The 26,001-nt window shown below is 39.7% G+C and overlaps 1 protein-coding gene across 1 annotated transcript; it reads left to right on the forward strand.

The window, feature by feature from the left end:
* The first annotated feature begins 9,319 nt into the window (after positions 1 to 9,319).
* LOC122939890 (myosin-4) lies at positions 9,320 to 18,327 on the forward strand. The gene is made up of 32 exons (XM_044296078.1): positions 9,320 to 9,520; positions 9,605 to 9,748; positions 9,832 to 9,988; positions 10,211 to 10,238; positions 10,933 to 11,050; positions 11,159 to 11,251; positions 11,347 to 11,410; positions 11,497 to 11,595; positions 11,714 to 11,817; positions 11,900 to 12,038; positions 12,203 to 12,321; positions 12,407 to 12,556; positions 12,634 to 12,804; positions 12,891 to 13,205; positions 13,318 to 13,383; positions 13,476 to 13,563; positions 13,639 to 13,756; positions 13,869 to 13,992; positions 14,067 to 14,203; positions 14,287 to 14,542; positions 14,621 to 14,863; positions 14,987 to 15,163; positions 15,244 to 15,389; positions 15,643 to 15,733; positions 15,824 to 16,213; positions 16,306 to 16,432; positions 16,515 to 16,633; positions 16,759 to 16,955; positions 17,059 to 17,242; positions 17,399 to 17,564; positions 17,761 to 17,885; positions 17,968 to 18,327. The coding sequence occupies exons 1-32, from the start codon at positions 9,320 to 9,322 to the stop codon at positions 18,310 to 18,312; spliced, it is 5,001 nt and encodes a 1,666-aa protein (XP_044152013.1). The 3' UTR covers positions 18,313 to 18,327.
* The last annotated feature ends 7,674 nt before the right edge of the window (positions 18,328 to 26,001 follow it).

The raw sequence follows: 26,001 nt of genomic DNA on the forward strand, positions 1-26,001 counted from the left end.
TAGATAGATAGATAATGATAGATAGATAGATAGATAGATAGTAGATAGATAGATAGAAGTAGGAGATAGATAGATAATGATAGAAGATAGATAGATACTGATAGATAGATAGATAGATATTGGATGGATGAAGATAGATTGATTATGATAGATAGATAATAGATAGACCGATAGATATGCGATAGATAGAAAGATAGATATAGATAATTAGATAGATATGAGATAGATAGATATAGATAATTAGATAGATATGAGATAGATAGATATAGATAATTAGATAGATGATGACAATATTTATGTGTAAAATCTGGGCACGATATATTTTTCATTCGGTAGGCAGCGGTACAGCCGACCCCGACCTCTCCTCCGCGGAGGTCCCTGGATCCAGCTTTCCTCTCTGCTCTGCAAACAATGAGGGAGATTCACTAAATAAAACGCTGTAGAATTCTGAATTTCTTACGTGTTTTAGGGCGCTTTTAGATGACCATAGTGTTTTGCGGATCAACAAAACACGAATACCGGCCGTGTGCATTCTGCAAATTGCAGACCCCACATGGCCACAACCATAATAGAAAATGCCTATGCTTATCCGCGATTGCAGGCAAGAATAGGATATGTTCTATCTTTTCTACGGAGCCATGGAATGGAACCACGGATGCGGACAGCGGACCCATAAAAATTGCGGAATGGAGGTGGACTCATTCAGACGGCCCTCTGTATGAGCCCTTAGACACTTTTACACCGAACCTCAATAGTTTATTGGTGTAACGTGTGGCAGCCATGAGGTGATGTAAGGAAGAGGAGAACATCTGCCATGCCTCACAAGTGGTGCCAAATGTGCACGCGCCATTTTTAGATGTTTGGTGTAATTTCACCTTTTCTGGCAAAATGCTGCTGAATCTCCCCCAATTAATCTGGAAAGGCTCAATATAAGACAAGCAGGACAAAAAAACCTGTAAAGTCTGAGTGCCCATAAGGACGCTAACTCAATCAAGACAAATCTATATCCAGAGAAGTAGAAAAGAGATATTACTAAAGTGCAGAGTCTTTATATCACTATACTATTATCATAGTTTGAGCTGACGATCGGGAGCAGTGTGGTTCACCGCCTTACCTTCTGAGTTCGGGGCCGTGCAGGGGGCTGACACGTTGCCTCCAGACCTCTTATATACCCTCATCTGTAATCATAGTAATAATGAAATCTATATTTGGCAATTAGTACTGGATGCAATAAAATCCAGCTGGAGAAGTGATGACGCAGGGAGGATTCTACTGGTGTCGGGCATTAGGAGACCTTCTTAACAGAACATATGGACAAGTCATTTTTGCACAAGCATCATCTCGGGTTTTCCTAGGTCAAACTTTTCCCAATGTGACCTACCACCTCCCCGGAATACATTCTGTCACTTACAAAGTGGACAGAATTTGGCAGCCTCTACACGATACAAGTTCACAACGTTTTCTAGCAAAGATTTAACTCAAAAGTAGTTGCTCGAAGAGAACAAAAGAAGTCAAAAGGAACTTTTTTAATGGAGGAAAAATGTATAATATAGACAATTATTTAGATGCAGGATTTTACAATCAAATTCAGTCTGATGTCTAAAAATACAAAAATACTCAAAAAAGGTAACTTTTAATGGGGAAGACAATCGATGGCGCTCTAAAGATCACGTTTCACGCTTGTTTAAGTTATCGATTTAATTCCTTGTCTAGCTTCTGGTTTTCTAAGTTCAGGTTATACATTTTTTTACATTTTTGAATTATATCAAAAGGTTATGTTACATAAAACAACTATTTAATAGAAACTATAGTTTATCAATAGTTCTTATAAACACCGGGAACATATTAAAAATAAATGAAGATGAAATCACTGCTCTTAACTTCTCCTAGGACTTCAATGAAGTGGTCTTTTTGTGTAAAGTTTATACTAAAAATGTAACATAAAAAAAAACATTTTTATCTTTACTATGAAATGAGAATATTAAAGTCTTCCCCTTTACTGAAGGTTTCTTAAGGACACATGCTGAATAGTCAAAATAGTAAGAAAGAGAACAGCAGTGACTTTCATGAAGGGTTTATCAGCAGATCCCACTAGATGGTGATAAAGGCTTACAGTGGTACTCCCGGGGTCACTTTGTTGTACCGGCCATTTATCCTCTACAGAGATACATTTAGCTCAGTGTATTATCATAGAGAATTTTCTATTTGAAAATTGAATATTTGGAAAATTACTGAAATTTGTTTAGTTTTTTAAATTTCCTTAGAAAATTTGTAAAACAGCTAACAAACCCATAACATAACAATCGAAAATGCTTCAGCCAAATTTAAGCTGACATTAAATCACATTCGATCATTCTGGCCAGATTGGTATTTCTGCTATTGCTGGCCAGTAATATACGTCGATCAGCCACAACATTAAAACTACTGTCGCCCATGTGAACTGAAGGTGTCCTGCGGTATTTAGTACAAAGATTTTAGCAGAAGTCCTGTAAGTTGTTATGGCCTCCACTTTTTTTTATAGCACGTCCCACAGACAGGTAAGATCTGGGGCATCTCGAGACAAACTCTTTTTGTTGTTCCTTTCACCATTCCTGAATAGCATTTCAATGTGGCTGGGATATTATCCAAAGAGCCCACTGCCATTAGGGAATACTGCTGCCATTAGAGGGGTACTTGTCTCTACAAGGTTTAGGCAGGATGTCAAGAGCCAAGGTTTCCCAGCAGAACATTGAGCAGAGCATAGCAATGCTTCTGCTGGCTTGACTTCTTTGTTGCATCTTGGTGCCTTCTCTTCCCCAAATAAGCGATGAACTTCTACCCAGTCGACCAAATTATTATTTTTTGTTAAATGTGATTCAACAGACCAGGCCATCTTTATTCATTAGTCCATGGTCCAGTTCCCATGTTCTGGTGACAATTGTAGTTGACTTTTCTATCAATTTGTGTTGCTCTTCTGTTGTGTTGGAACAGGCAGGTTAACCTTCACTTGACATGTATATCAATAAGCCTTAGGTTTCCTTGGCCCTGTCACCGATTTACCAGTTACCCATCTGTGAACTACTTTTGGTAAGTACTTACCACTACATTCTGGAAACACCTCACAAGACCAGTCATTTTAGACATGCTCTGACCAAACCATTATAATTGTCAAGTCCCTCATGCAAAGTTTTTTTCATGTCTGCTTTTAGCTGGCAACAGATAAGCTGAAATTTTCCTCACAGTGCTTAGCTGTTGATGATCGTGCCTTAAGCTGGATTTTTCAGAACAGGCTATATAACCAAGGCCACATTTCCAGTTTATCATGAATTAAAAATAGATTTACAGACTGATTATTAGTCCTTTTTCAATAAGGCAGGAATAAGAATTTGATTTGTGACCTGTCTAAGATATCTTGAGGTTAGGAGGCCATAACATAAAATATTGCACGTAGCCACTGCTCTCAGTTTGACAATATGAAACTTACAAGTGGCAAAATAAATCTGATATGAAAATGGCAGCGTTAAAGGGTTTACACCATCAGCCGTTTTGGGCACCCAGTGGTACTGGAAACTACACAGTGGATGAAGAAGGAAGAAGGCTCTGTCCACCATGTAGTTTCCGTTTTGTGGACACGAATAGGCATTTTTTAATTGGGGCCCACAAAAAGTGCAGGATACGGTCAGGTTAATGCCACCTTAGTAATATGACATGTTTGAAGGTTCTCATTCATCCAGGTCACGGTACATCAGTAGTAATAGAACAACTGGGCTCATATTTATTCTTAAGCACATTTTGCTAGTCATCCTACTGGCTTTCTCAATTAGAATGGCTTTTATGAGAAATCTCCGGCACTAAATACTGGTGACATATTATTCAGTCATAAAGGTAAGAAAATGATTGTCTTTTCATGACTGAAGCTTTTATATGTGATTAAAGTGCCTCAAGAGAGGACTTAGAATAGCATTGTAAGTGGCAGACAATAGATCTCACACCCCTCCACCTCTACTCAAGCTTGGTTTCTCTAATTTAACATAAATAGCTTCGTTCACACCTCTTTAGCCACAATCATATGGCATGTTCGAATGCCGTTGACTTTTCTTCACCTGAATGTGGACACTTTAAATCTCTAAATGGTTCTTTGCCTCTACCATTTCCAAGATACAGCATTTCTTATAAATAGGAGGATGCATCCCAAGATTCTGACTTGGGTCCTTTGGAAAAAGGAAACCATTCCACGTTGGTCTTGTCCCCCTTTGTGCTAAGGACATACACAGGGATATGGTCTTTACAATTTTTGCAATGTTAGCAAAACAATTTAAAAATGGAATAAGGGCACAATGACTGCCTGATGTGGGTTGTTAGGAGGGTGATGGTGATGAACAGTTCCAGAAAAAGGTCTTATTTATATGTTTACTATGAGGAGCCTCATCATTTATGGACACCACTGGTTTATTTAGATGATTCAGAAATGAACTGTACTGCTTCAGATTTATGCACCAAGAGCCACAGTCTTCATCTGTGCTATAACTCTTCATAATTCAAACAGCTTGTGTTAGAAGAACTTAAAGTCTATTGATTTCTGGTCAAGAAAGGGCTCGTGTCCAGCATTGTGAGCTATTAGATGCCATTACCTACAGCATAATAGACTTATATTGTCTACTCCATTCATTAATGTACTTCTAACTAATTATTTTTCAACCTATAAAAAACATGAAACCTTTTGTAAACTGATCAGCACATGTAGGCACCATACTTCTGAGGAAACCTTTCTGAGTAGTTCCCATCACAAATATTTCTTTTCCAAGCTAAGATAGCTGTCTCTCATCAAGCCTAGTGACGGACATCTATATTTAACTGGCGGAATATCATGTTTATAATCCTATTAAAAGAGACACCATGGAACTTTTGAAGCGTTATCCAACCAGGCCTTGAAATGCTCTTCACACATTAAGTCTTGTAGTAATTTATGCTACCGCACTGTCCAAGAAAAGAGCTACTAGATTATTGTAGCGGAAATCTGACACAATAAGACGGTTAGATATTATATTTTATTAGGTAGAGCCCCCCACTTTTGTCAGAATCTGATAACTATTCCCAGACAGACTGTCGACTTTTACTGTCAGTGGAAAAAGTTGGACTGGACGGGTCAGATTTTATGAGACTTGCACTTCAAAATGTGGAGTAAAAGGTGACTGTGCACCAAATGTATTATTTACCTCAGATGATTTCTGTGTGTAGAAAAGTGGCTAAGGAAAATCTCAAAATGTACCAAATCTATAAGACATTGGGAAATATTTACCTTAGCTGCAAAGTAGATCGTCAATATGGGTTGATGATTCTGATTCTTCCCCTTTTTTCTGCTATCTCTCACCTCTACCCAAGCCACACCGCCAAGTAGGCGAGGTGAGGCGTTCGACTCGAGGCGGTCCTGGAGATAAGTAGAGGGCTACGGTGGCAGCAGGGCATTGTGGAAGCGCTCATCTCTATATTCATCTGTATTTCCGTCCTCGGGATGTTTACATTTTTGCCTCAGGCAGCAGAAAGGCTTGGTGCACCGCTGCCTCTACCTTTAATTTCATGAGTTTGTGGTGTCACTGCTTTCTGCACACAATTTTTTATGGGCCCCTGTCCCCGGTATGGATGACACACACACAAACACACCAGGTTTAGAAAGCCAATTGACCTTTTTGGATGGTGGGAAGATAGTAATGGTCGGAAGAAATAGCTGAACAAGCTATAGGCCAACTGGTATCCAAAGTGTATGGCCGACCATAGAATAGCAGCCATCTACAGCCCAGCTGATGTCTACACACCTGGAAGCCTTGGAAACTTTAGCATGTTATTTTTCTTGAGAGTGTTTTTCATCCATAAAACGTTATAACCAGCGGCATTCAGGATGTCACAGCTGAGGCCAGTGATTGGCTGCAACAGTGATAGGGCATGCAACGTTGGAAATGGCCGGGGAGAAAAGAGGTAAGGATGGCTTCTTTTGTTATTTTATCACAATTACAGCTGCTACACAAGTTTTCATTTAAAGCTACTTTCACACTTGCGGCAGTGGGATCCAGCGAGCAGTTACGTCGTGGGAACTGCCCGCCGGATCTGCTGATCTGGCTGTGACTGAAAGCATTTGTGAGACGGATGCGGATGTGGATCCGTCTGACAAATGCATTGCAAGAACGGATCCGTCTCTCCGCTTGTCATGCGGACAGACAGATCCGTCTTGTATCTTTTTCACGTTTTTACCAGATCTGGCATTCCGGTATTTTGAATGCTGGATCCGGCACTAATACATTCCTATGGGGAAAAATGCCGGATCCGGCATTCAGGCAAGTCTTCAGTTTTTTTCGCCGCAGATAAAACCGTAGCATGCTGCAGTTTTATCTTTTGCCTGATCAGTCAAAACGACTGAACTGAAGACATCCTGATGCATCCTGAACGGATTTCTCTCCATTCAGAATGCCTGGGGATATGCCTGATCAGTTCTTTTCCGGTATAGAGCCCCTGTGACGGAACTCAGTGCCGGAAAAGAAAAACGCTAGTGTGAAAGTACCCTAACTGAGACAAAACCTTTAAACAGGCTGTCCCATTCCGACAACTTATAAATGTCTGATCGCGGGGGGTCGATGCTCAGCACAGGCTGCTTCATTTAACTCTCTAGGACTTACTGGAGATACAGTAGCCGAGCTGAAGGACTGGCAGCGGGGATGTGTAACTGCCAGAGCAAAGCTCTTGTGACCAGCGAGGGTCCCAGTGGTCAGACCCCGGTGATGTATTTGTCTTTATTGAAAGTTCATTAAAACAATTTTGACAGCCCAGAGTGAGGATAATTTTTGATTCAATCCCCCTCGTACTTTCACAAACCTCATGTGCAGTACAAGATTCAGGCAGCACATTTTTCATCACAAAGGCATCTGTTCTGCTGAAAGCGATATCCTGCCTGTGGCAAAAGTTAATCTGAAATAAAAGTAGCCTGAGAAATTCATGAAATCTCCTCTTGGTCTGTAGTCACACCAAGATCACTGTTCTATATTAGGAATGGAGGCAGCCTGTCCATAAACACATCCTGGATGGTGCTATACAAAAAATAATCGATCGACCATATGGTTCATCTCCAAGTATTGGTCGTATCTTGTATCGCACAGTGGTCAACAGAGGTAAAATTACAGCATCTACACATTTACAGCTGAGAGCCCTTAATATTAAGGTCCAAATATAGAGGGTGATAATGCTGGCTCGTCAAAACTGGGTGTATAAAAGCTTTAGGGCGGCTGCATGGACACATCCTTCACAGGCTCTGCGTCTAGAGGTAAGATGTCCAGCTCCAAGGACGTGAGTGTCCTCATGTTAAAAATATAATTTAAAAGTGTTAGAATGAGTTTTTAAATCTGGAATCTGTGGATAAAATAATTTGCTGATTCTGCTATCGTGTACCATGTTATGGAAGAATTCTCCCTTAGGAACACTGCTTTTAGGTGACACTATTGTTCGTCACAGGGGCACCACAGGTAGTACCTTCAAGTCTATATAAGACACCCATTGAGGCTATCCTTTGTCATGTTGTTCCCCAGCAGTGCTGAGATCATGGTAATATCAGTGAAGCTGGCCATACACCATATAAGAGTTATGGCGCCTGAACCCATAGATTTTTGCGGTACTGTCCGCCCATCCACCGGCAGGATCAGGAAGTTGGACTTTAACATGCCAGGGAGATAAGCCACTGCCAGAGGCGTCTATTCAGAATACAGCGTGCCTGTGTATGGGGCAGTCGGGAGAGACAGCTGCTCAGGCAACCACTCTGTAAAATGTATGGCCAGCTTAAAAGACCGGGAGAGATAAAAGTAGACATCAGTCTTCAGTAAAAGGATGCCACTCGTGGTCATGAGATGATTATTAATGCCTTAGTTTATAGAAAACTATTTAGCATCGGCTCCACTCGCCGCTCCCTAGGAAGTGTCCTGCTGGACAGGTCTTTGATAGTGTGCATTGTAGCTCTATTTACCAGGTATGGAAGCCATAAAACTACTATAGAATATTGTAAGTGGATATTGAATAGACCATGAATGAAAGAATGAATGGAGGAGACCAAGATTTACAGTAATAATTCTAAGAACTGTAAGTGAAACAACCAAACTCTTTTTCTTCCACAGCTAATATCCTCGAACACTATTTTCCACCGTAGAAGGATACACAAGGTACGACCAGCATGCACCTTTCACAAAGTATCATAGACTTAAGATTACATAGACTTGATTTAAGACAAATATTATATTACTAATAGCATAATTGTACCTGGCACTGTAGGTGACGAGAGCGCCAACTAATTACTAAAAAGAACGCGACTCCCAATAAATGTGGCGCATTTGGAATTGTTAGGATTTTCTTTTTACACCTGCTACGATAAGCTAAACACTTGCTCCACTAATTTGCACCTTTGATAAATTGAGCTAAAAGTATAATTACATATTGAGCATGTCGACATTCCTAATTTTTTTGGAGGGGGAGACAAATGTCACAATTTTGGGTGCACAATCTTGCCAAATTTTGCATGCAACTTTATAACTAGTTCAATAGTTAAAGGGGTTGCGCAGTGATTTATATTGATGCTCTATCTTCAGGATAGGTCTGACACCCGGCACCCCTGCCGATCAGCTGTTAGAAGAGGAGGTGACGCTCCATGCGAGCACAGCTTCTTGTTCATTACACTGCGCTTTGTCTCGGAAGGCAGTGTAATGCTGAGCACTTGTACTTGAAGTTGTAATTACGCGCAGTGTAAAGACCAGGAAGCAGTGCTTGAATAGAGTGCCGCCTTCTCTTCAAACAGCGGGGGAGCCCGATGTACAACCCCTGCCGATCTGATATTGATGACCTATTCTGAGCATAGGTCATCAATATAAATCATTGCACAAACCCTTTAAATTGAGCCAATATTGTACATAGTCACAAGCACAGGAAATGATGGTCACCACCTTGGCTCACTAGAATTACTCCAAGTCCTCTGTCAAGCATAGGGAAACTCACCGGGTCTTATATCTATGAAAAAGATTCCAGGTTTCTAAAATCTAAAACCTTTATTAAATATCCATAAAACAGGAGATACAGTCCAAGGTCTACTTGTTTTGAACAGTATAAGTTCTTGTTTACGGCACAGCTCGAAAGGTGCAGACTTTGGACTGTATCTTCTGTTTAATGGACATTTAATAAAATTTTCTGAGTTTAGAAGCGCATATAATCTAAAGCCAACCTGACACAAGATTAGAGATTGTACCTTACATCCAGTGAACGCCTGACATTTTAGATAACATTTATTTATTTTTTTCTACACAGAAAATCATCAGCCATGGCTGACGGTGAGATGGCTGCTTTTGGGGAGGCAGCCCAGTACCTCCGAAAGTCAGAGAAAGAGAGAATTGAGGCCCAAAATCGCCCATTTGATGCCAAAACATCTTACTTTGTAATTGACCCTAAGGTCATGTATGTAAAAGGAGTCATTCAGAGCCGAGACGGTGGAAAAGTAACAGTCAAGAAAGAAGACAACACCGTAAGATCCATAGGACAGAGACACTTTAGATTGTAACTATTTAATCTCACCTTTCACCTCACAACAATTTTTTATTCTATACAGACTGTAACAGTGAAGGAAGACGAAGTTTTCCCCATGAACCCCCCAAAGTACGACAAAATTGAAGACATGGCGATGATGACCCACTTGAATGAACCATCTGTCCTGTATAACCTCAAAGAGCGTTATGCAGCCTGGATGATCTACGTAAGCCTTAAAGACTTCTCTACTTCATTTGTTCTAAAATCATCTAAATTTCATAGTCAACTCTTTTTTTTTTGTTCCTTTAGACCTATTCTGGGCTGTTTTGTGCCACAGTCAACCCCTACAAGTGGCTGCCAGTGTACAACCCTGAAGTGGTCAATGCTTACCGAGGCAAGAAGCGTCAGGAAGCCCCACCACACATCTTCTCCATCTCTGATAACGCCTATCAGTCCATGTTGACTGGTGAGTACTATCTATGAGTGATTGTGGGAAGACATGGAAACGGCTCATTGTCCAAAAAAAAAACTAATCAGCATTTAAAACTTCCCAATTATAAAAGACTGAATGATTTACCGTAGATATGATTTAATGGGACACAGTCGGAGAAAAAATAATGTGTATATAAATATATATGTATAAATGTTCAGACTTATGACTGAATCATTCTGTTCTCTTTTTTCACAGATCGTGAAAATCAGTCTGTCCTGATTACGTAAGTATCAGACATGGTATCAAATAGACAGAACTATATCAATTAAATGAATTGACCTCAAAGAACCACTAATCCCGTTGTATCAAGCCGCCTTACCTAACAAGCTAATGATGGCTTTCACAAATCTATACATTAATATTTCAGCGATTTAGGAAATTAGGAGAGAGTTACTATAAAGTAGAGCTAATCAGTGTCCATTATAGCATGAGCAAATGGGGTAATATCACTTTCACCTCCACCATTTAGGCTCATCTAAGGCTCCCCATGGTGCTTGACTTGTACTAGGCAAATTACCTTAAAACCCAAGGCAATGGGACTGACTGTAGAAGCATTTGGGTATTATTTAGACATTGTATTGTCCTGCTATATGTCTACTGTATGGCATTAATATGTGCATAGTGTATGCCAATATTATGTAGGCACTTTGCGATAATGTTCTTAGGCACTATACGGCAGTATTGATTAGATACAGCGTGAGACCACTTTGAGGCAGAATTTAAGCAATATTACGTTTCTAATATCTCAAAAGGTCCAAAGCTCCGATGACAAAAAGGCAGAAGAGTTCCAATTAGTAATGTCTTAGAATCTCATCAGACAAGCTCATATTGATTCCAGTAGGATGCTCTGATAAGATGAGCAAGCAATAAATAAATATTGGACCACTTATGCTCGTTTTCATGTTTTCTGCACATAGTGGAGAATCTGGTGCTGGGAAGACTGTGAACACGAAACGTGTCATCCAGTACTTCGCAACAATTGCTGCTATTGGTGACACAAAGAAGAAGGATGAGCAGCCTGCTGGAAAAATCCAGGTAATATGACTTTCTGTCACTTTATTATTTTGGCAACTGAGGAATGAGCTAGGTCTGGGTATGTTCTCTTATATGTATCTTAGTATTCTCTCTTCTCTACTCGTACAGGGGAACCTTGAAGACCAGATTATCCAGGCTAACCCATTGCTGGAGGCTTTTGGTAATGCCAAGACTGTCAGAAATGACAACTCCTCCCGTTTTGTAAGTTCCACACTAGTCATTGTAATGAAGAAACCACTGCCACAAAATGACCAGGAAATAAAAATATAATTTTTCTGCTCCCGTAAAAACTTTAGGGTAAATTCATCAGAATCCACTTTGGTACCACAGGAAAGCTGTCTTCTGCTGATATTGAAACATGTAAGTTGAGGCCAGTGTTTAAACAAAACAATTCATATTTGTGAGTTAGAATTTTTTATAAGATTTTTTTCATCATTTTTTTTTAGATCTACTGGAAAAGTCCAGAGTAACATTCCAGCTGTCTGCAGAAAGGAGCTACCATATCTTCTACCAGATCATGTCCAACAAGAAACCAGAGCTGATCGGTAAGTTCATAGAACGGGGCACCTGCTTTATTCCAGCTCATATAGACATATTAGCAATCCAATTGTTAGGTTTATTCTGTTAGTCGCTGCATAACAATATATCTATTTCATATTACAGATCAGCTCCTGATCACAACAAACCCCTATGACTTCCCATATGTAAGCCAAGGCGAGATCACAGTGCCCAGCATTGATGATCAAGAGGAGTTGATGGCTACAGATGTAAGTTCATTTCATTAATAATATAGCACTATTTGGTGGTACATTTAAGTTTCCTCTAAAAGGTTCTGCTTTTTACTTACAGAGTGCCATTGACATCCTTGGGTTCACTGCAGATGAAAAGATGGGTATCTACAAAATGACTGGTTCCGTAATGCACTACGGTAACATGAAATTCAAGCAGAAGCAAAGAGAGGAGCAGGCCGAGCCTGACGGCACAGAAGGTAGGTTAAAAGATAATATGTCAGCTTTTAATCTAACCTAAGACAGTCCTCATACTTATCATGCCACCTTTACTTTTCGAACTTTAGAAATCTTCAAGCTGAATATAACATGTCAGCTCTCTTTTTAACATGTGCATATAAACATAAGGAACATTCTTTTTTAGTGGCTGACAAGGTTGGATATCTGATGGGTCTAAACTCAGCTGATCTTCTGAAAGCTTTGTGCTACCCAAGAGTCAAAGTCGGAAATGAATATGTGACCAAAGGTCAAACTGTCCAGCAGGTATCTCCCAGCATTTTAGGACAATGATAAATGAAAACAAATTGAAGATTGTCATAAATCTGACAAGATTATAATGTCCTTATAGGTGTACAACAATGTGGGTGCCTTGGCCAAGTCAGTCTTTGAGAAAATGTTCTTGTGGATGGTCATCCGTATCAACCAGCAGCTGGACACCAAGCAACCAAGACAGCACTTCATCGGTGTCTTGGACATTGCCGGATTTGAAATTTTTGATGTAAGTAATGGAACATCACTTGAGATACTGTGTAATGTATAATTGATACACAATTAAGAGATATTTTTTATAATCAGTACAATAGCTTGGAACAACTTTGCATCAACTTCACCAATGAGAAGCTGCAGCAGTTCTTCAACCACCACATGTTTGTACTGGAGCAAGAAGAGTACAAGAAGGAGGGGATCGACTGGGAGTTCATTGACTTTGGAATGGACTTGGCCGCCTGCATTGAGCTTATTGAGAAGGTATAAAATGCACAAATAAGTAACACAAATGTACTTATATATGCTTGTAACTTGTATTCTAACAAAGGCATTCCTTCGTCCTGCAGCCAATGGGCATCTTCTCCATCCTTGAAGAGGAGTGCATGTTCCCCAAGGCGACAGACACTTCCTTCACAAACAAGCTGTATGATCAACATCTTGGCAAGTCCAACAACTTCCAAAAACCTAAACCTGGCAAAGGCAAAGCCGATGCTCACTTCTCCCTGGTCCATTATGCTGGGACTGTTGACTACAACATCAGCGGCTGGCTTGACAAGAACAAGGACCCACTGAATGAGACCGTCATTGGGCTCTACCAGAAGTCTTCAGTGAAACTCCTGTCTTTCCTGTATTCCGCATATTCTGCTACAGAAGCAGGTATTGTGTTGTCACAGTGACCAAGTGTACTACACTTATATCTAACAATACAACCACACACACAAATGCTGTCATGCCAATGAAGCTAAAGTGAATTATGTCCTTTGTGATATAGAGAGTAGTGGAAAGAAAGGTGGTAAGAAGAAGGGTTCCTCTTTCCAGACTGTATCTGCTCTTTTCAGGGTAAGTATAGATATCTTCTTTGCAGAAGTTTATATAGTTTTGTCTGCATTTTATATTGGATTTTTCATGTGTATAATTTGATATATCTAAAGGAAAATCTGAACAAGCTGATGAGCAACTTGAGGAGCACCCACCCCCACTTTGTACGTTGTCTGATCCCCAATGAAACCAAGACCCCAGGTAAAAAGTTGTAGCTTTTACTTAGAAAGCAATTTTCTTGGTTATGTTTCTACAAGTTATTTTGTGTCTGTATAGGTACTATGGATCATCATCTGGTCATGCACCAGCTCAGGTGTAATGGTGTGCTGGAAGGCATCAGGATTTGCAGGAAAGGATTTCCCAGCAGAATCATCTATGCTGACTTCAAACAACGGTATGGGTTACATATGTTTCCTGGTTGTTGTTGACAGGCCGAATCATTACTTATCATAGAAAGGATTAGGTAGCAATGAATAACCAATCTATACCATACTTTGTTTATACAGTTACAAGGTCCTAAATGCCAGTGCTATTCCAGAAGGTCATTTCATTGACAGCAAAAAGGCTTCAGAGAAGCTTCTTGGATCCATTGATATTGACCACACACAATACAAGTTTGGACACACTAAGGTATTTTTATTCTATCATTTTATATTATTTCATCTTTTTATACTTAATATTAGATCAACTTCTTTGGTTTATAGGTCTTCTTCAAGGCTGGTTTGTTAGGTACCCTTGAGGAGATGAGAGATGATAAGCTGGCACAGCTGATCACTCGTACTCAGGCTATGTGCAGAGGATACCTCATGAGGGTTGAGTTCAAGAAGATGATGGAGAGGAGGTAGCTTCAAGTTTAGTCTTAAAAAAATAAATTTTCTACATTTTATGGACAATGTTTGTGATACAAATATGCTTTATTTCCAGAGAGTCCATCTTCTGCATTCAGTACAACGTCCGTGCTTTCATGAATGTCAAAACCTGGCCATGGATGAAGCTTTATTTCAAGATCAAGCCTCTTCTGAAGAGTGCTGAGTCTGAAAAAGAGATGGCCAACATGAAAGAGGAGTTTGAGAAGACGAAGGAAGCTCTTGCTAAGTCAGAAGCTAAGAGAAAAGAGCTGGAGGAAAAGATGGTCTCCATTCTCCAAGAGAAAAATGACTTGCAGCTCCAAGTTGCATCTGTAAGTCATTTACCATAAGAGTTTTGAAAGAATAGTTTGGATCTGAGGATTTAATTTGTTTATAAATCTGTTTTGTAGGAATCTGAGGGCCTGGCAGATGCTGAGGAAAGATGTGAAGGCCTCATTAAAGCCAAAATTCAACTGGAAGCCAAAATCAAAGAGATTAATGAGAGGCTAGAAGATGAAGAAGAATCAAATGCAGAGCTTACAGCGAAGAAGAGGAAACTGGAGGATGAGTGCTCTGAACTGAAAAAGGACATTGATGATCTTGAGCTGACATTGGCCAAAGTGGAGAAGGAGAAACACGCCACAGAAAATAAGGTAGTTTCCTGTAATTAATGAAATATGGCCATGAATAGATGAATGTGACAAAAGACATTGCTTACCTTTCAGAGCTACATTCATTGTGAATTAAGATAATTTTTTAAATTTTCGAATATGTAGGTTAAAAACCTTACTGAAGAAATGGCAGTCCTTGATGAAAGCATAGCCAAACTTACAAAAGAAAAGAAGGCTCTTCAAGAATCCCACCAACAAACTTTGGACGATCTTCAAGCTGAAGAGGACAAAGTCAATACTCTGACTAAGGCCAAGACTAAATTGGAGCAACAAGTTGATGATGTAAGTGCAGGCATGAAGAAAGTGCTTTCGATAAACAAAATAAAAAATTATGCAATAGTTTACATGTTTTATTATCTTAGCTTGAAGGATCTCTTGAGCAAGAAAAGAAACTTCGCATGGAATTGGAGAGAGCAAAGAGGAAGCTGGAAGGAGATCTTAAATTGGCCCAAGAGTCTACAATGGACTTGGAAAATGATAAACAACAACTGGATGAAAAAGTGAAAAAGTAAGAAGTTTTTTTTATTACTTAGTTATCTATTTTACAGTTTGTAATACAAAAATGATAAGGGAATGTTCCAGCACAGGGGTAAATTCAGTGGTTTATTCTGACTCTACCAATTTTCACGTGAAGAGCACACATAGAAACTCTTAGTCATAGTATCATGTGTTGAAAACCAATCCGTGTGTCTTCAACCACCTGGACTTGGATAAGCTGATGTTCATTCTAATATAATATATTGCTTACTTTTGCTTAATAGGAAGGAATTTGAAATCAGTCAGCTCCAGAGTAAGATTGAAGATGAACAGGCTCTGGGAGCCCAGCTACAAAAGAAGATTAAGGAGCTCCAGGTAGTTATAATTATTGATGTAAAAGACAAAATTAATGCTTATTCCATCCTAATGAAACAATAACCAAACTCACCAAAAAACACATTGTAGGCTCGCATTGAGGAGCTTGAAGAGGAAATTGAGGCAGAACGTGCAGCTCGCGCCAAGGCTGAGAAGCAACGTTCTGATCTCTCCAGGGAGCTTGAAGAGATCAGTGAGCGCCTGGAAGAAGCTGGTGGTGCAACCTCTGCTCAAATTGAGATGAACAAGAAGCGTGAGGCTGAGTTCCAAAAGATGCGCCGTGACCTGGAAGAAGCCACTTTACAACATGAAGCCACTGCCGCTGCTCTCCGAAAGAAGCATGCCGATAGTACAGCAGAGTATGGGGAGCAAATTGATAATCTACAGCGGGTCAAACAGAAACTGGAAAAAGAGAAGAGTGAACTCAAGATGGAGATTGATGACCTTGCTGGCAACATGGAATCTGTCTCCAAATCCAAAGTAAGTACAATACATTTATTGATAAAACATCAATGTAACATCCACTGCAATCTTCAGTCTAAAATATATATATTTTTGCTTTGACCTTATAGGCAAACTTGGAGAAAATGTGCCGAACACTGGAGGACCAATATAGTGAAATTAAGACAAAGGAAGATGAGCATATTAGGGTACTTAATGACTTAAATACCCAGAAAGCACGTCTCTTAACAGAAAATGGTAAATGTTATTGCTAAAAATAAGAGAAGCAAATGTAAATCCATGAAAATTAGTTTGACTTTGCTTTACTTGTAATAATCAGGGGAATTCGGGCGTCAGCTGGAAGAAAAAGAATCTTTAATTTCTCAGCTTTCTAGAGGAAAACAGGCTTTCACTCAACAGATTGAAGAGTTGAAGAGACAGCTAGAAGAAGAAACCAAGGTATAGTTATTGACTTGTCGTGCATTAAATCCACACCATTTTGTTAACATAATAAAAACAATTTCTGCTCAATTTAGAAAAACCTGTCACCTCACCCTAAATGTTTTTGTTTTTTTAACAAATAGGCCAAGAACGCGCTTGCACATGGACTTCAGTCTGCCCGCCATGACTGTGACTTGTTGAGGGAACAATTTGAAGAGGAACAAGAGGCAAAGGCTGAACTTCAACGGGCTTTATCCAAAGCAAATGGTGAAGTTTCTCAGTGGAGAACAAAATATGAGACAGATGCCATCCAGCGTACAGAGGAGCTGGAAGAAGCCAAGTAGGTTACTTTGAGTTGAAATGTTGTATTCTAAATTGAATTGGTCAAGGTTGATATGTCTGGTCACTAATTGAGTGCTACATTGTACTAACTTGTTTAACAGGAAGAAACTTGCACAGCGCCTACAAGAAGCTGAGGAGCAAATCGAGGCTGTCAACTCAAAATGTGCCTCTCTAGAAAAAACTAAACAAAGACTTCAAGGAGAGGTTGAAGACCTTATGGTAGATGTAGAAAGATCAAATTCAGCATGTGCTGCTCTTGATAAGAAACAGAGGAACTTTGATAAGGTAAATCATTAGTTAATGGAACTTCTATGGTTTAAAAAAAAAATCTAAGTTAAAAGGCAATATTAGGGAATGAAAGATACGTAACTGTTTCACTCAGTTTCACACTTGCAGTGAAATGGTATTATTCATATTACAGTATTGTCTTTATTTGTGTAGGTTCTGTCAGACTGGAAACAGAAATATGAGGAAGCTCAGGCTGAGCTCGAAGCTTCTCAGAAGGAATCAAGAACCCTTAGTACAGAGGTATTTAAGATGAAGAATTCATACGAGGAAGCACTTGATCAACTTGAAACACTAAGAAGAGAAAATAAGAACCTCCAACGTAAGTTCCACCATTTTCTATGGACACGTGCAGATTTTCGTAATAGTCAACTTTACTATTTTGGCTTTTAAAACCATCCATGTTACTTGAAACAGTTCTTAGCAATTATTGTCCTAATTTTTGCTCCATACTGAAATAAAAGCTACAAAGTAAATGCACCTCATCGCTGATTATCTCATCTGTTGTCCCATTCTAGAGGAGATCTCTGACTTAACTGAACAAGTTGCTGAGAGTGGAAAGAGCATCCATGAAATCGAAAAAGCCAAGAAACAGATTGAACAGGAGAAGTCTGACCTGCAATCAGCACTGGAAGAAGCAGAGGTAGGTAGACTAGAACATTTGATGAGACAAGGTTATAGCATGACCCATATAAGTCATAGACTTAACAGTCTGTCTAATTTAGGGATCCCTGGAACATGAAGAGGCCAAGATCCTACGTATTCAACTTGAGCTTAATCAAGTAAAGGGTGAAGTTGACAGAAAAATTGCCGAGAAGGATGAAGAGATTGAACAAATCAAGAGAAACAGCCAGAGAGCCTTGGACTCCATGCAGAGCACTTTGGATGCTGAGATCAGAAGCAGGAATGATGCTCTGAGACTGAAGAAGAAGATGGAGGGAGATCTTAATGAGATGGAGATACAATTAAGCCATGCCAACCGCCAGGCCGCTGAGGCCCAGAAACAACTCAGGAATGTACAAGGACAATTAAAGGTGGGTCATTTAAAGATATTTATAAGCTTAAGATAAGGTAATTGACCTCATAATGACTTAAATTATTTATTTTTAGGATACTCAATTGCATCTTGATGATGCCATTAGAGGAAATGATGACCTGAAGGAACAACTGGCTATTGTAGAAAGGAGAAATAACCTCATGACAGTAGAAATTGAAGAAATGAGGTCTGCCTTGGAACAAACTGAGCGCGGCCGCAAAGTGGCTGAGCAAGAGCTCCTGGACGTCACTGAGCGGGTTCAACTACTGCATTCCCAGGTTGGACTGAATTTTAATTCTTTGAATTAATACTATGTCTTTTAATTCACCATACCTTCATTAACAGTACAATTCTTCATTGTGCAGAACACTAGCCTGATCAACACCAAGAAGAAGCTTGAATCTGATCTATCTCAACTTCAAAGTGAAGTGGAGGAAGCAGTCCAAGAATCAAGGAATGCAGATGATAAAGCCAAGAAGGCCATTACAGATGTAAGTAATGGTTCTTTTACTGAATAATATGTGTTATACAGGATAATAAAAAATAACATGATTAACGCAATTACTTCTGTGGATCTACCAAAATTAAAGTGACCTTTTATACATTATAAGAAATCTTCAGATATTTAATCAACATATCATTCTAGATGAAAGGTATGTTAGTCTGCAGTTCAACTAAATCTTCAAACTTCATTGGCCTCTTTATTATCCTCCTAGGCTGCCATGATGGCTGAAGAACTGAAGAAGGAACAAGACACCAGTGCTCACCTTGAGAGAATGAAGAAGAACCTTGAGCAGACAGTGAAGGATCTTCAGCATCGCCTTGATGAAGCTGAGCAGCTGGCATTGAAAGGTGGCAAGAAGCAACTCCAAAAACTGGAGGCCAGAGTGAGCAAATGTTTTCAAAGTATTTCAAAAATATTAATTGTGGATTTTCTACAGTTTGCACCATTAATATGAACTGTGTTTTTAGGTGCGTGAACTTGAGAATGAGCTTGAAGCTGAACAGAAGAGAGGCTCAGAAGCCATTAAGGGAGTTCGCAAGTATGAGAGAAGAGTCAAAGAGCTGACATACCAGGTAGGTGAGATGAAAAGGACTCATAAAATGAATGTACTCACATTTAGACCGATTTTACTAATTTCCTCTGTCCTTAACAGACTGAAGAAGACAAGAAGAATGTGTTCAGGCTTCAGGACTTAGTGGACAAATTGCAGTTGAAGGTCAAAGGTTACAAGAGACAGGCAGAGGAGTCTGTAAGTCTCTGTACTTTTTCATACCATAATAAGTATATATGAAACTATTTAGAGGCATCATCTCCTCAATAACATATTTGTCTTGCAGGAGGAACAAGCCAATGCCCATCTATCCCGATTCAGGAAGTCACAGCACGAGCTGGAAGAGGCTGAGGAACGCGCTGACATTGCAGAATCCCAGGTCAACAAGTTGAGAGCCAAGAGTCGTGACATTGGCAAGGTGAGATCAATGAGTGTAAAATCTCTCTTTGAGTCGATATTTGATATTGAATATTGTGGTATATCCAATGTTAAATGTGATATTTTTACATTAATATTACCTTAATTACTTTACAAATATTACAAAACAACTGTACTATCCAAAGTCTATATCTAAGTTGTTGAACTTAGCATTCCATAGAATTGAGCAAAGTTAAATTAAGCTTAAAAATTTACATAAACATAAATCCAATCCAATTACTAAAATACTAAAACAAGTCTTTTCTATTCTATCCACAGAAGGCAGAGGAGTAAGGAAGCATGGAACATTAAATATTTACAACAGATGTTCATAAAATATGGGCTGGTTTTGTAGATATTGGGTCAGCTTTGTAGTATTTTTCATCTCTAGATGCAAATAAATTCTCTGCAGAACGTGTCTTGATTTTGTATTTTTTTTGTTTGTTTTTGGATTTTATTTATAAACTGTGGTACAGCACAGCATGGAGGCAAATGCTGTGGGGGATAAAAGTCAACTTTTATGAAGGTTAGAAATTAAACATTTTACAACCAAACATATGATTTCAAAAAATGAAATACATTATATCCAGATTTCAGATTTGGTGGTCTGCACTGGTGTCAGCTGTCAGTCATACAGAGACTAATCCAGGGGGTAGGGTGGTTGCCCTGCAGTAAAGTCCAGATCCTTGTATTGGTGGTAAGGGGTGAATACCATGGGATAATGCTGTTAGGGGTAGGCTGAAGTCAAATATGTTGGTTGACACAGTGGTTCCACACTCACTGCTGTAACATGGCCACAAAAATGTTTTTGCCTTATACCTTGCCCATTTATATAGAATACATACTTATGAATCACAAACAGATCATATGCCCTTCCCCAGAACACTCCAAAATGAATACAGATTACACACCACTCCTAAACACATACAGAACTCATAAGACTCACAAAATAGAAATATAGACCCCAGGTCCGAGTCCCTATATTAAGACCTCAGACCCCTCTCACAAATAGACCCCAAACAATAACCCTCTGCAAATATATACAAGACCAGAACCTCTTGTATAGGGACACCACTCCAGCCCTCTTACCCCCCAAGTCCAAAATTCAGATGAGACCACCCCTGTATACATATCCAAGATCATCACCACTCAACTCTGCAGACCCTCTTTTCTATGTTCAGACCACAGACCAGAACACGTTGCAGGAAGAAACCATGGGCTAAGTTCTGGGACACTAGTGAACTGGTATAACAGCAGACTTGGGAACCTATTACAGGAACGAGAGCACTATAACTTCACTTCACCCTAAGGTCTCACCACCACACACAAGGTCCTGACACCAGGACCAGCATCAGGATGCTATTTGTACTGGTGACACCTGAGAGAGAAGGTAAGTGTAGGAACAAGGAGAAGTAAATATATTTTAAAAATGTGGTCCCCAGGAGGATTTCCAGCTCTTTTTCAGGAACTTGATGGGTCGAGTTACTCTTCAATTAACCCTGTGACAATATTTTATTCAATACAGGGTCTTAAAACATGGAATAGATGTTGCTGAAGTTCTGTGAAAAACAGACCTGCATTGCTAAGTGAGAACCAGGGTTACCTTAGGTTTGAGACCTGTTACAACACTAGTCATGATGGTTTGAGCACCCGAAGCCTCCAACCCATCACATAGCACCTGAATCTATTTATTTTATGCACTTATATAGCGCTACTATATTCCGCAGCACTTCACAGACATTAGCAACCAACTGTCCCCAATGGGCCTCACAATCTAAAGTCCCTATCAGTATGCCTTTTGGAATGTGGGAGAAAACCAGAGTACCCAGAGGAAACCCACGCAAACACAGGGAGAACATACAAACTCTATGCAGATGTTGCCCTTGGTCAGATTCGAACCTTGGACCCCAGAGCTGCAAGGCACCATTGCTAACCACCGAGCCACCATGCTGCCCATTACCTTGTTTACTGACTATGCAATGTTATACCACCATATTGCAAGGAAGTCAAAAGAACTAGTACAAGGTACCATTAAACGTAGGGTCAACCCCAGGGACATAGCTATAGTGGGAGCAGGGGAAGGGACCTACCTAGGAGAAGGACTAGGCTTCAGTATTATACAGTGACATGTCATACAGTATATATGTGTAGTAATCGGACGAGCCACAGGACTTTGGAGTTGTGTGGCAGGAGGGGGTTGCGAAGAAGTTGCTGGGGTGGGGACCCAGTTAAAAATTTGTTGTGGGGCCCAGTCATTTCTACTTACACCACTGGTCAACCCTGAAATTAACCTTCCTATTCCTCTATTTACATGCAGCAATCTCCTCCCTAGTATGGGGAGGAGCGATCACTAATGCCATCGCTCGTCCTCATAAAGACTTAGGGGGACATTTATTAAGACAGGTGATTTAAATGCCAGTCTTAATCCCTCTGCGCTGCTGGTGGATGCACCAAAGTTATGTTGAGGCTCAGGCCTCTACATAACTTTGGCTCTAGCTACCACTAGCCGTGCCACATGCTTTAAACTATACCAGCTCCCTTGCTGGCATAGTTTAAGGCCAATTTTTTACACCATAAATTGGAGTGGAAAATGATGAATGAGATGGGTCAGCTGGCTCGCCCTCTTCTCCGCCCACACCACACACCTTTTTTCTGCCACTTCGCAAAAGGGGTGTGAGTGGGGTAAAGTCACAGATTTTGTTGAAAGCTTGTGCGATTTCTTGCCTTGCAACCCCTGCTTCCACCTCATGAACATTACTGTCCTTGCTGGAGGTAAGTAGAAGTAGGCCTATTTGTCATTCCTTGCAGTGTGTTTGCTGGTCTTTTACCAGAACCAAATATACAAGACATGGTAAAAATGTGAATATTCTTTTTTTACATCTATTATAAAAACAACTGTTCTACACTTTTGTACTGGTTCTTATAAAGATCACTGGCATTAAAGAGGTATTGTCATAAAAAATAACCACAGAAAGCGCCAGTCGTGGGTGGACGAAGTTGAGGAAATGCATTTTAGTCCATATTGACCGATACATTTGTTTCAACTGCCCATACACGTTCAATGAAACCGGGAGATGGACAAAGAATCTTTCTGGAAAACTTTGTTCACAAATGATCTTTCTTTAAATGAAGCATCTTTTGCCCTACTATCGGAAGAAAATATTAAACACGGCTGACAAACAAAAATGGTCTGTCACCTCTCAGCTAAAAAATGTGCTTGTTATTAAATTTCAGCCAATGAACGTTTGTTCCGGTTGAAATCATCCATTTTGGTCAACTTTAGACTAATGTGTATGGTCACCTTTACTCAGGTTATTTCCATTTCAGCCATTAGCAGGTGGAGTTAAGATTACTGGAGACTTATGACCTGAAAAAAACAGGAATCAACGGGCATGAGTTAATTATGGGGCAGTAACTACCTGAACTAGAAGAGCAACCAGTACTTCATTAGTCAGTTAGGTGGAGTTCCATTCCAACGGCAAAATATCTAGAATGCGCCAAACCCTGTTGATTATCTGCTCCTGTAATCCATGATATGGGAAAAATGAGGAGGATGGAACTTCCACTCACAACATTGATTGTTCAAACAGTCTTCAATAAATGTATTATGAAACTGTATCTCCTTAGAAGCACCACAAAGTTGGTTACAGAATCTAATCTGAGCATTTGTGCTGGTCTTCTGATGGAGAAGAACCAATGAAGAGCTTATATGTGAAGAGCTTGCACATTTCAGTAAGTGAACATTATAGAGCACCTTCTACTACTAGCTTAGCCACCACAAGTCCTCCCTCTCAAACTGACCATTTCCCTTACAAATCCAAGACGAAATAGTTGAAAGGAGGTTCTGTGTTCAGTCTTTCAGCTGGTACATCTACCATTAGTTGTTGCTTTGGTTAAGCCCTCAACCTTTATCATATTTGGATATAAGGTTTGTGACATGTCTCTTAACATGATTCACCATTTTGGAGGCATTGTTGAAGAATTCTACATCTATAATCTTTAGGAATTTCTTTTCTTCTATTGTAAGGGCCATCTTGTCATCATGATTGGTAATTTGGATCACTGTACTTTGGTAAATGTTGGCACAGATATCCTAGTCATAGCTATGGGTTTTTACTCCACATGGAAAAACCATGCTTAGGATCTTCACGATTAAATAATTTTAGCATGAAATAAGAGGTGCGTTTGTGTGTTTTGATTATTCAGACATCAATCACAATTACGCAACCAGGAAACCAAGATGTAGTTTCTTAGCATAAGGAGCATTACTAGGGCTATTGCTTTGCTTGTGTACCTACACAGGAGAAGCAAGATGTTGGCATTCTCATCAAGGGATGGTATGTAGGCTACAATTCTAAGTTGTGCAGAATAAACCAGAAGTCTCAAAATTATTTCTTACACCAAGTGCTGTTTTCTTTGGTGGGCTGCCCTGCACTCACTTGGGCTCTCCACGTGTCTGAATGTGGCTCTGCTTGCAGCAGTTCATAAGTCATCATCCCTCTAAAGAAGTCACATTCAACCACACCCTTGGACCACTTTTGATCAAGATCTTTTTAGAAGCTCTGGACACAACACTCCTGATAGAAATTACACATGTATACAGGGGATAAGGCATCTCCTTTTGTGTTGAACGGTGAGAAGACTTTGGGGCTTGCTTGTGAAGTATTGTGAGCCAAAATCAGGATTGGAGCCTCCACAGACAGAAAGATCTGCTCCTCTGCTGTGTTTTGGCTCAAAATCACTGTGTGAATTATGTCTAATAGTTTTCTCTGATTGTCCCACCGGGAATACCTGAACCAGACAAATTTTGGAACAGGACTTTCTATTCTGGCGATACTCCAATGCATTTTGTTTATTATTTTGCCCATTCGTACAGGGCATCATGTAAACTGAGGAATGGTGAGTTTACTCCCCCCGTGCATTTTCTATATAATACAGCCTCCATTTGGATCCTTCATTTGGTCACCTGCAGGTTCACACAGCGTCTGTGCGGCTCCGGGTGCTGAGGCTGCAAATGATTGCTAAAACAAAGGAACAAAAGCGCTCAGACGAGGTTGTGTGCCTCGCTCCTTGGCTATCCTTAAAGCCTTGCCAATAGAGTTTTATAAGCAAGTTTTCAACAAACAAGGAAAGACCATACTAGTGTTTTTTCATGTAGCAGAAGGCTCTTTGAATCCAATTTGCTACAAGAGCCAGGGTGTGACTCCAACCAACGCGTTCTTCGTAGTATAGTTATTAGATTACAGAAACCGATTTTTGTGAGTGGAGTTGGGCTTTAGGTACAAAAATCTGGCAAACAGCAGCACAGATCTCAGCTTCCAGATTCAGATGGGGAATGAGAGCAAAGTCATATCTGAATTTTCAGGTTTTACAGTGAACTCGTTACATTAAAAATGTAGTTGAGCAGATTTGGTATAGATCTTTGTGGGAGAAGGTTCCGTAGAATTACTGGTTTATTGAGTGAACTCTTTGCTGACTCTGGGTCTAGGAATCCAGTGGGCGGTCCTATGGATAAGCAGTTAGGATAAATCTAGTGAAGCCTGGGTGAATATTTTAGGTAAGCCTTTATTTTTTGTGCATTTATTACTTAACCCCTCTAGGACACAGCCATATTTCACCTTAAGGACCAGCCCATTTTTTGACCAGTGTCACTTTAAGTGGTGATAACTTGGTGATAACTTTAAAATGCTTTGACTTATCCAGGCCATTCTGAGATTGTTTTTTCGTCACATATTGTACTTCATGACACTGTTAAAATGAAGTAAAAAAATCATTTTTATTTATAAAGAAATACTAAATTCATTAAAAAGTTTGAAAAAATTGCAAATTTCCAAGTTTCAATTTTTCTACTTCTATAATACATAGTAATACCTCCAAAAATAGTTATTATTTTACATTCCCCATATGTCTACTTCATGTTTGGATCATTTTAGGAATGACATTTTAGTTTTTTGGGGACGTTACAAAGTTTAGAAGCAAATCTTGAAATTTTTCAGAAATTTTCAAAAACCCAATTTTTAGGGACCATTTTAGGTCTGAAGTCACTTTGTGAGGGTTACATAATAGAAACCACCCAAAAATGACCCCATTTTAGAAACTACAACCCTCAAGGTATTCAAAACTGATATTACAAACGTTGTTAACCCTTTAGGTGTTCCCTTACATCCTAACCAGCAAGCACAAGTGGGGGAATTCTCCCCCTGTGGAACTTGACAGGTGGAATTTTTATTGATTAAAATTGCTACCAAGAC

Source organism: Bufo gargarizans, chromosome 6 (assembly GCF_014858855.1).
Source record: "Bufo gargarizans isolate SCDJY-AF-19 chromosome 6, ASM1485885v1, whole genome shotgun sequence".
NCBI classification, from domain to species: domain Eukaryota; kingdom Metazoa; phylum Chordata; class Amphibia; order Anura; family Bufonidae; genus Bufo; species Bufo gargarizans.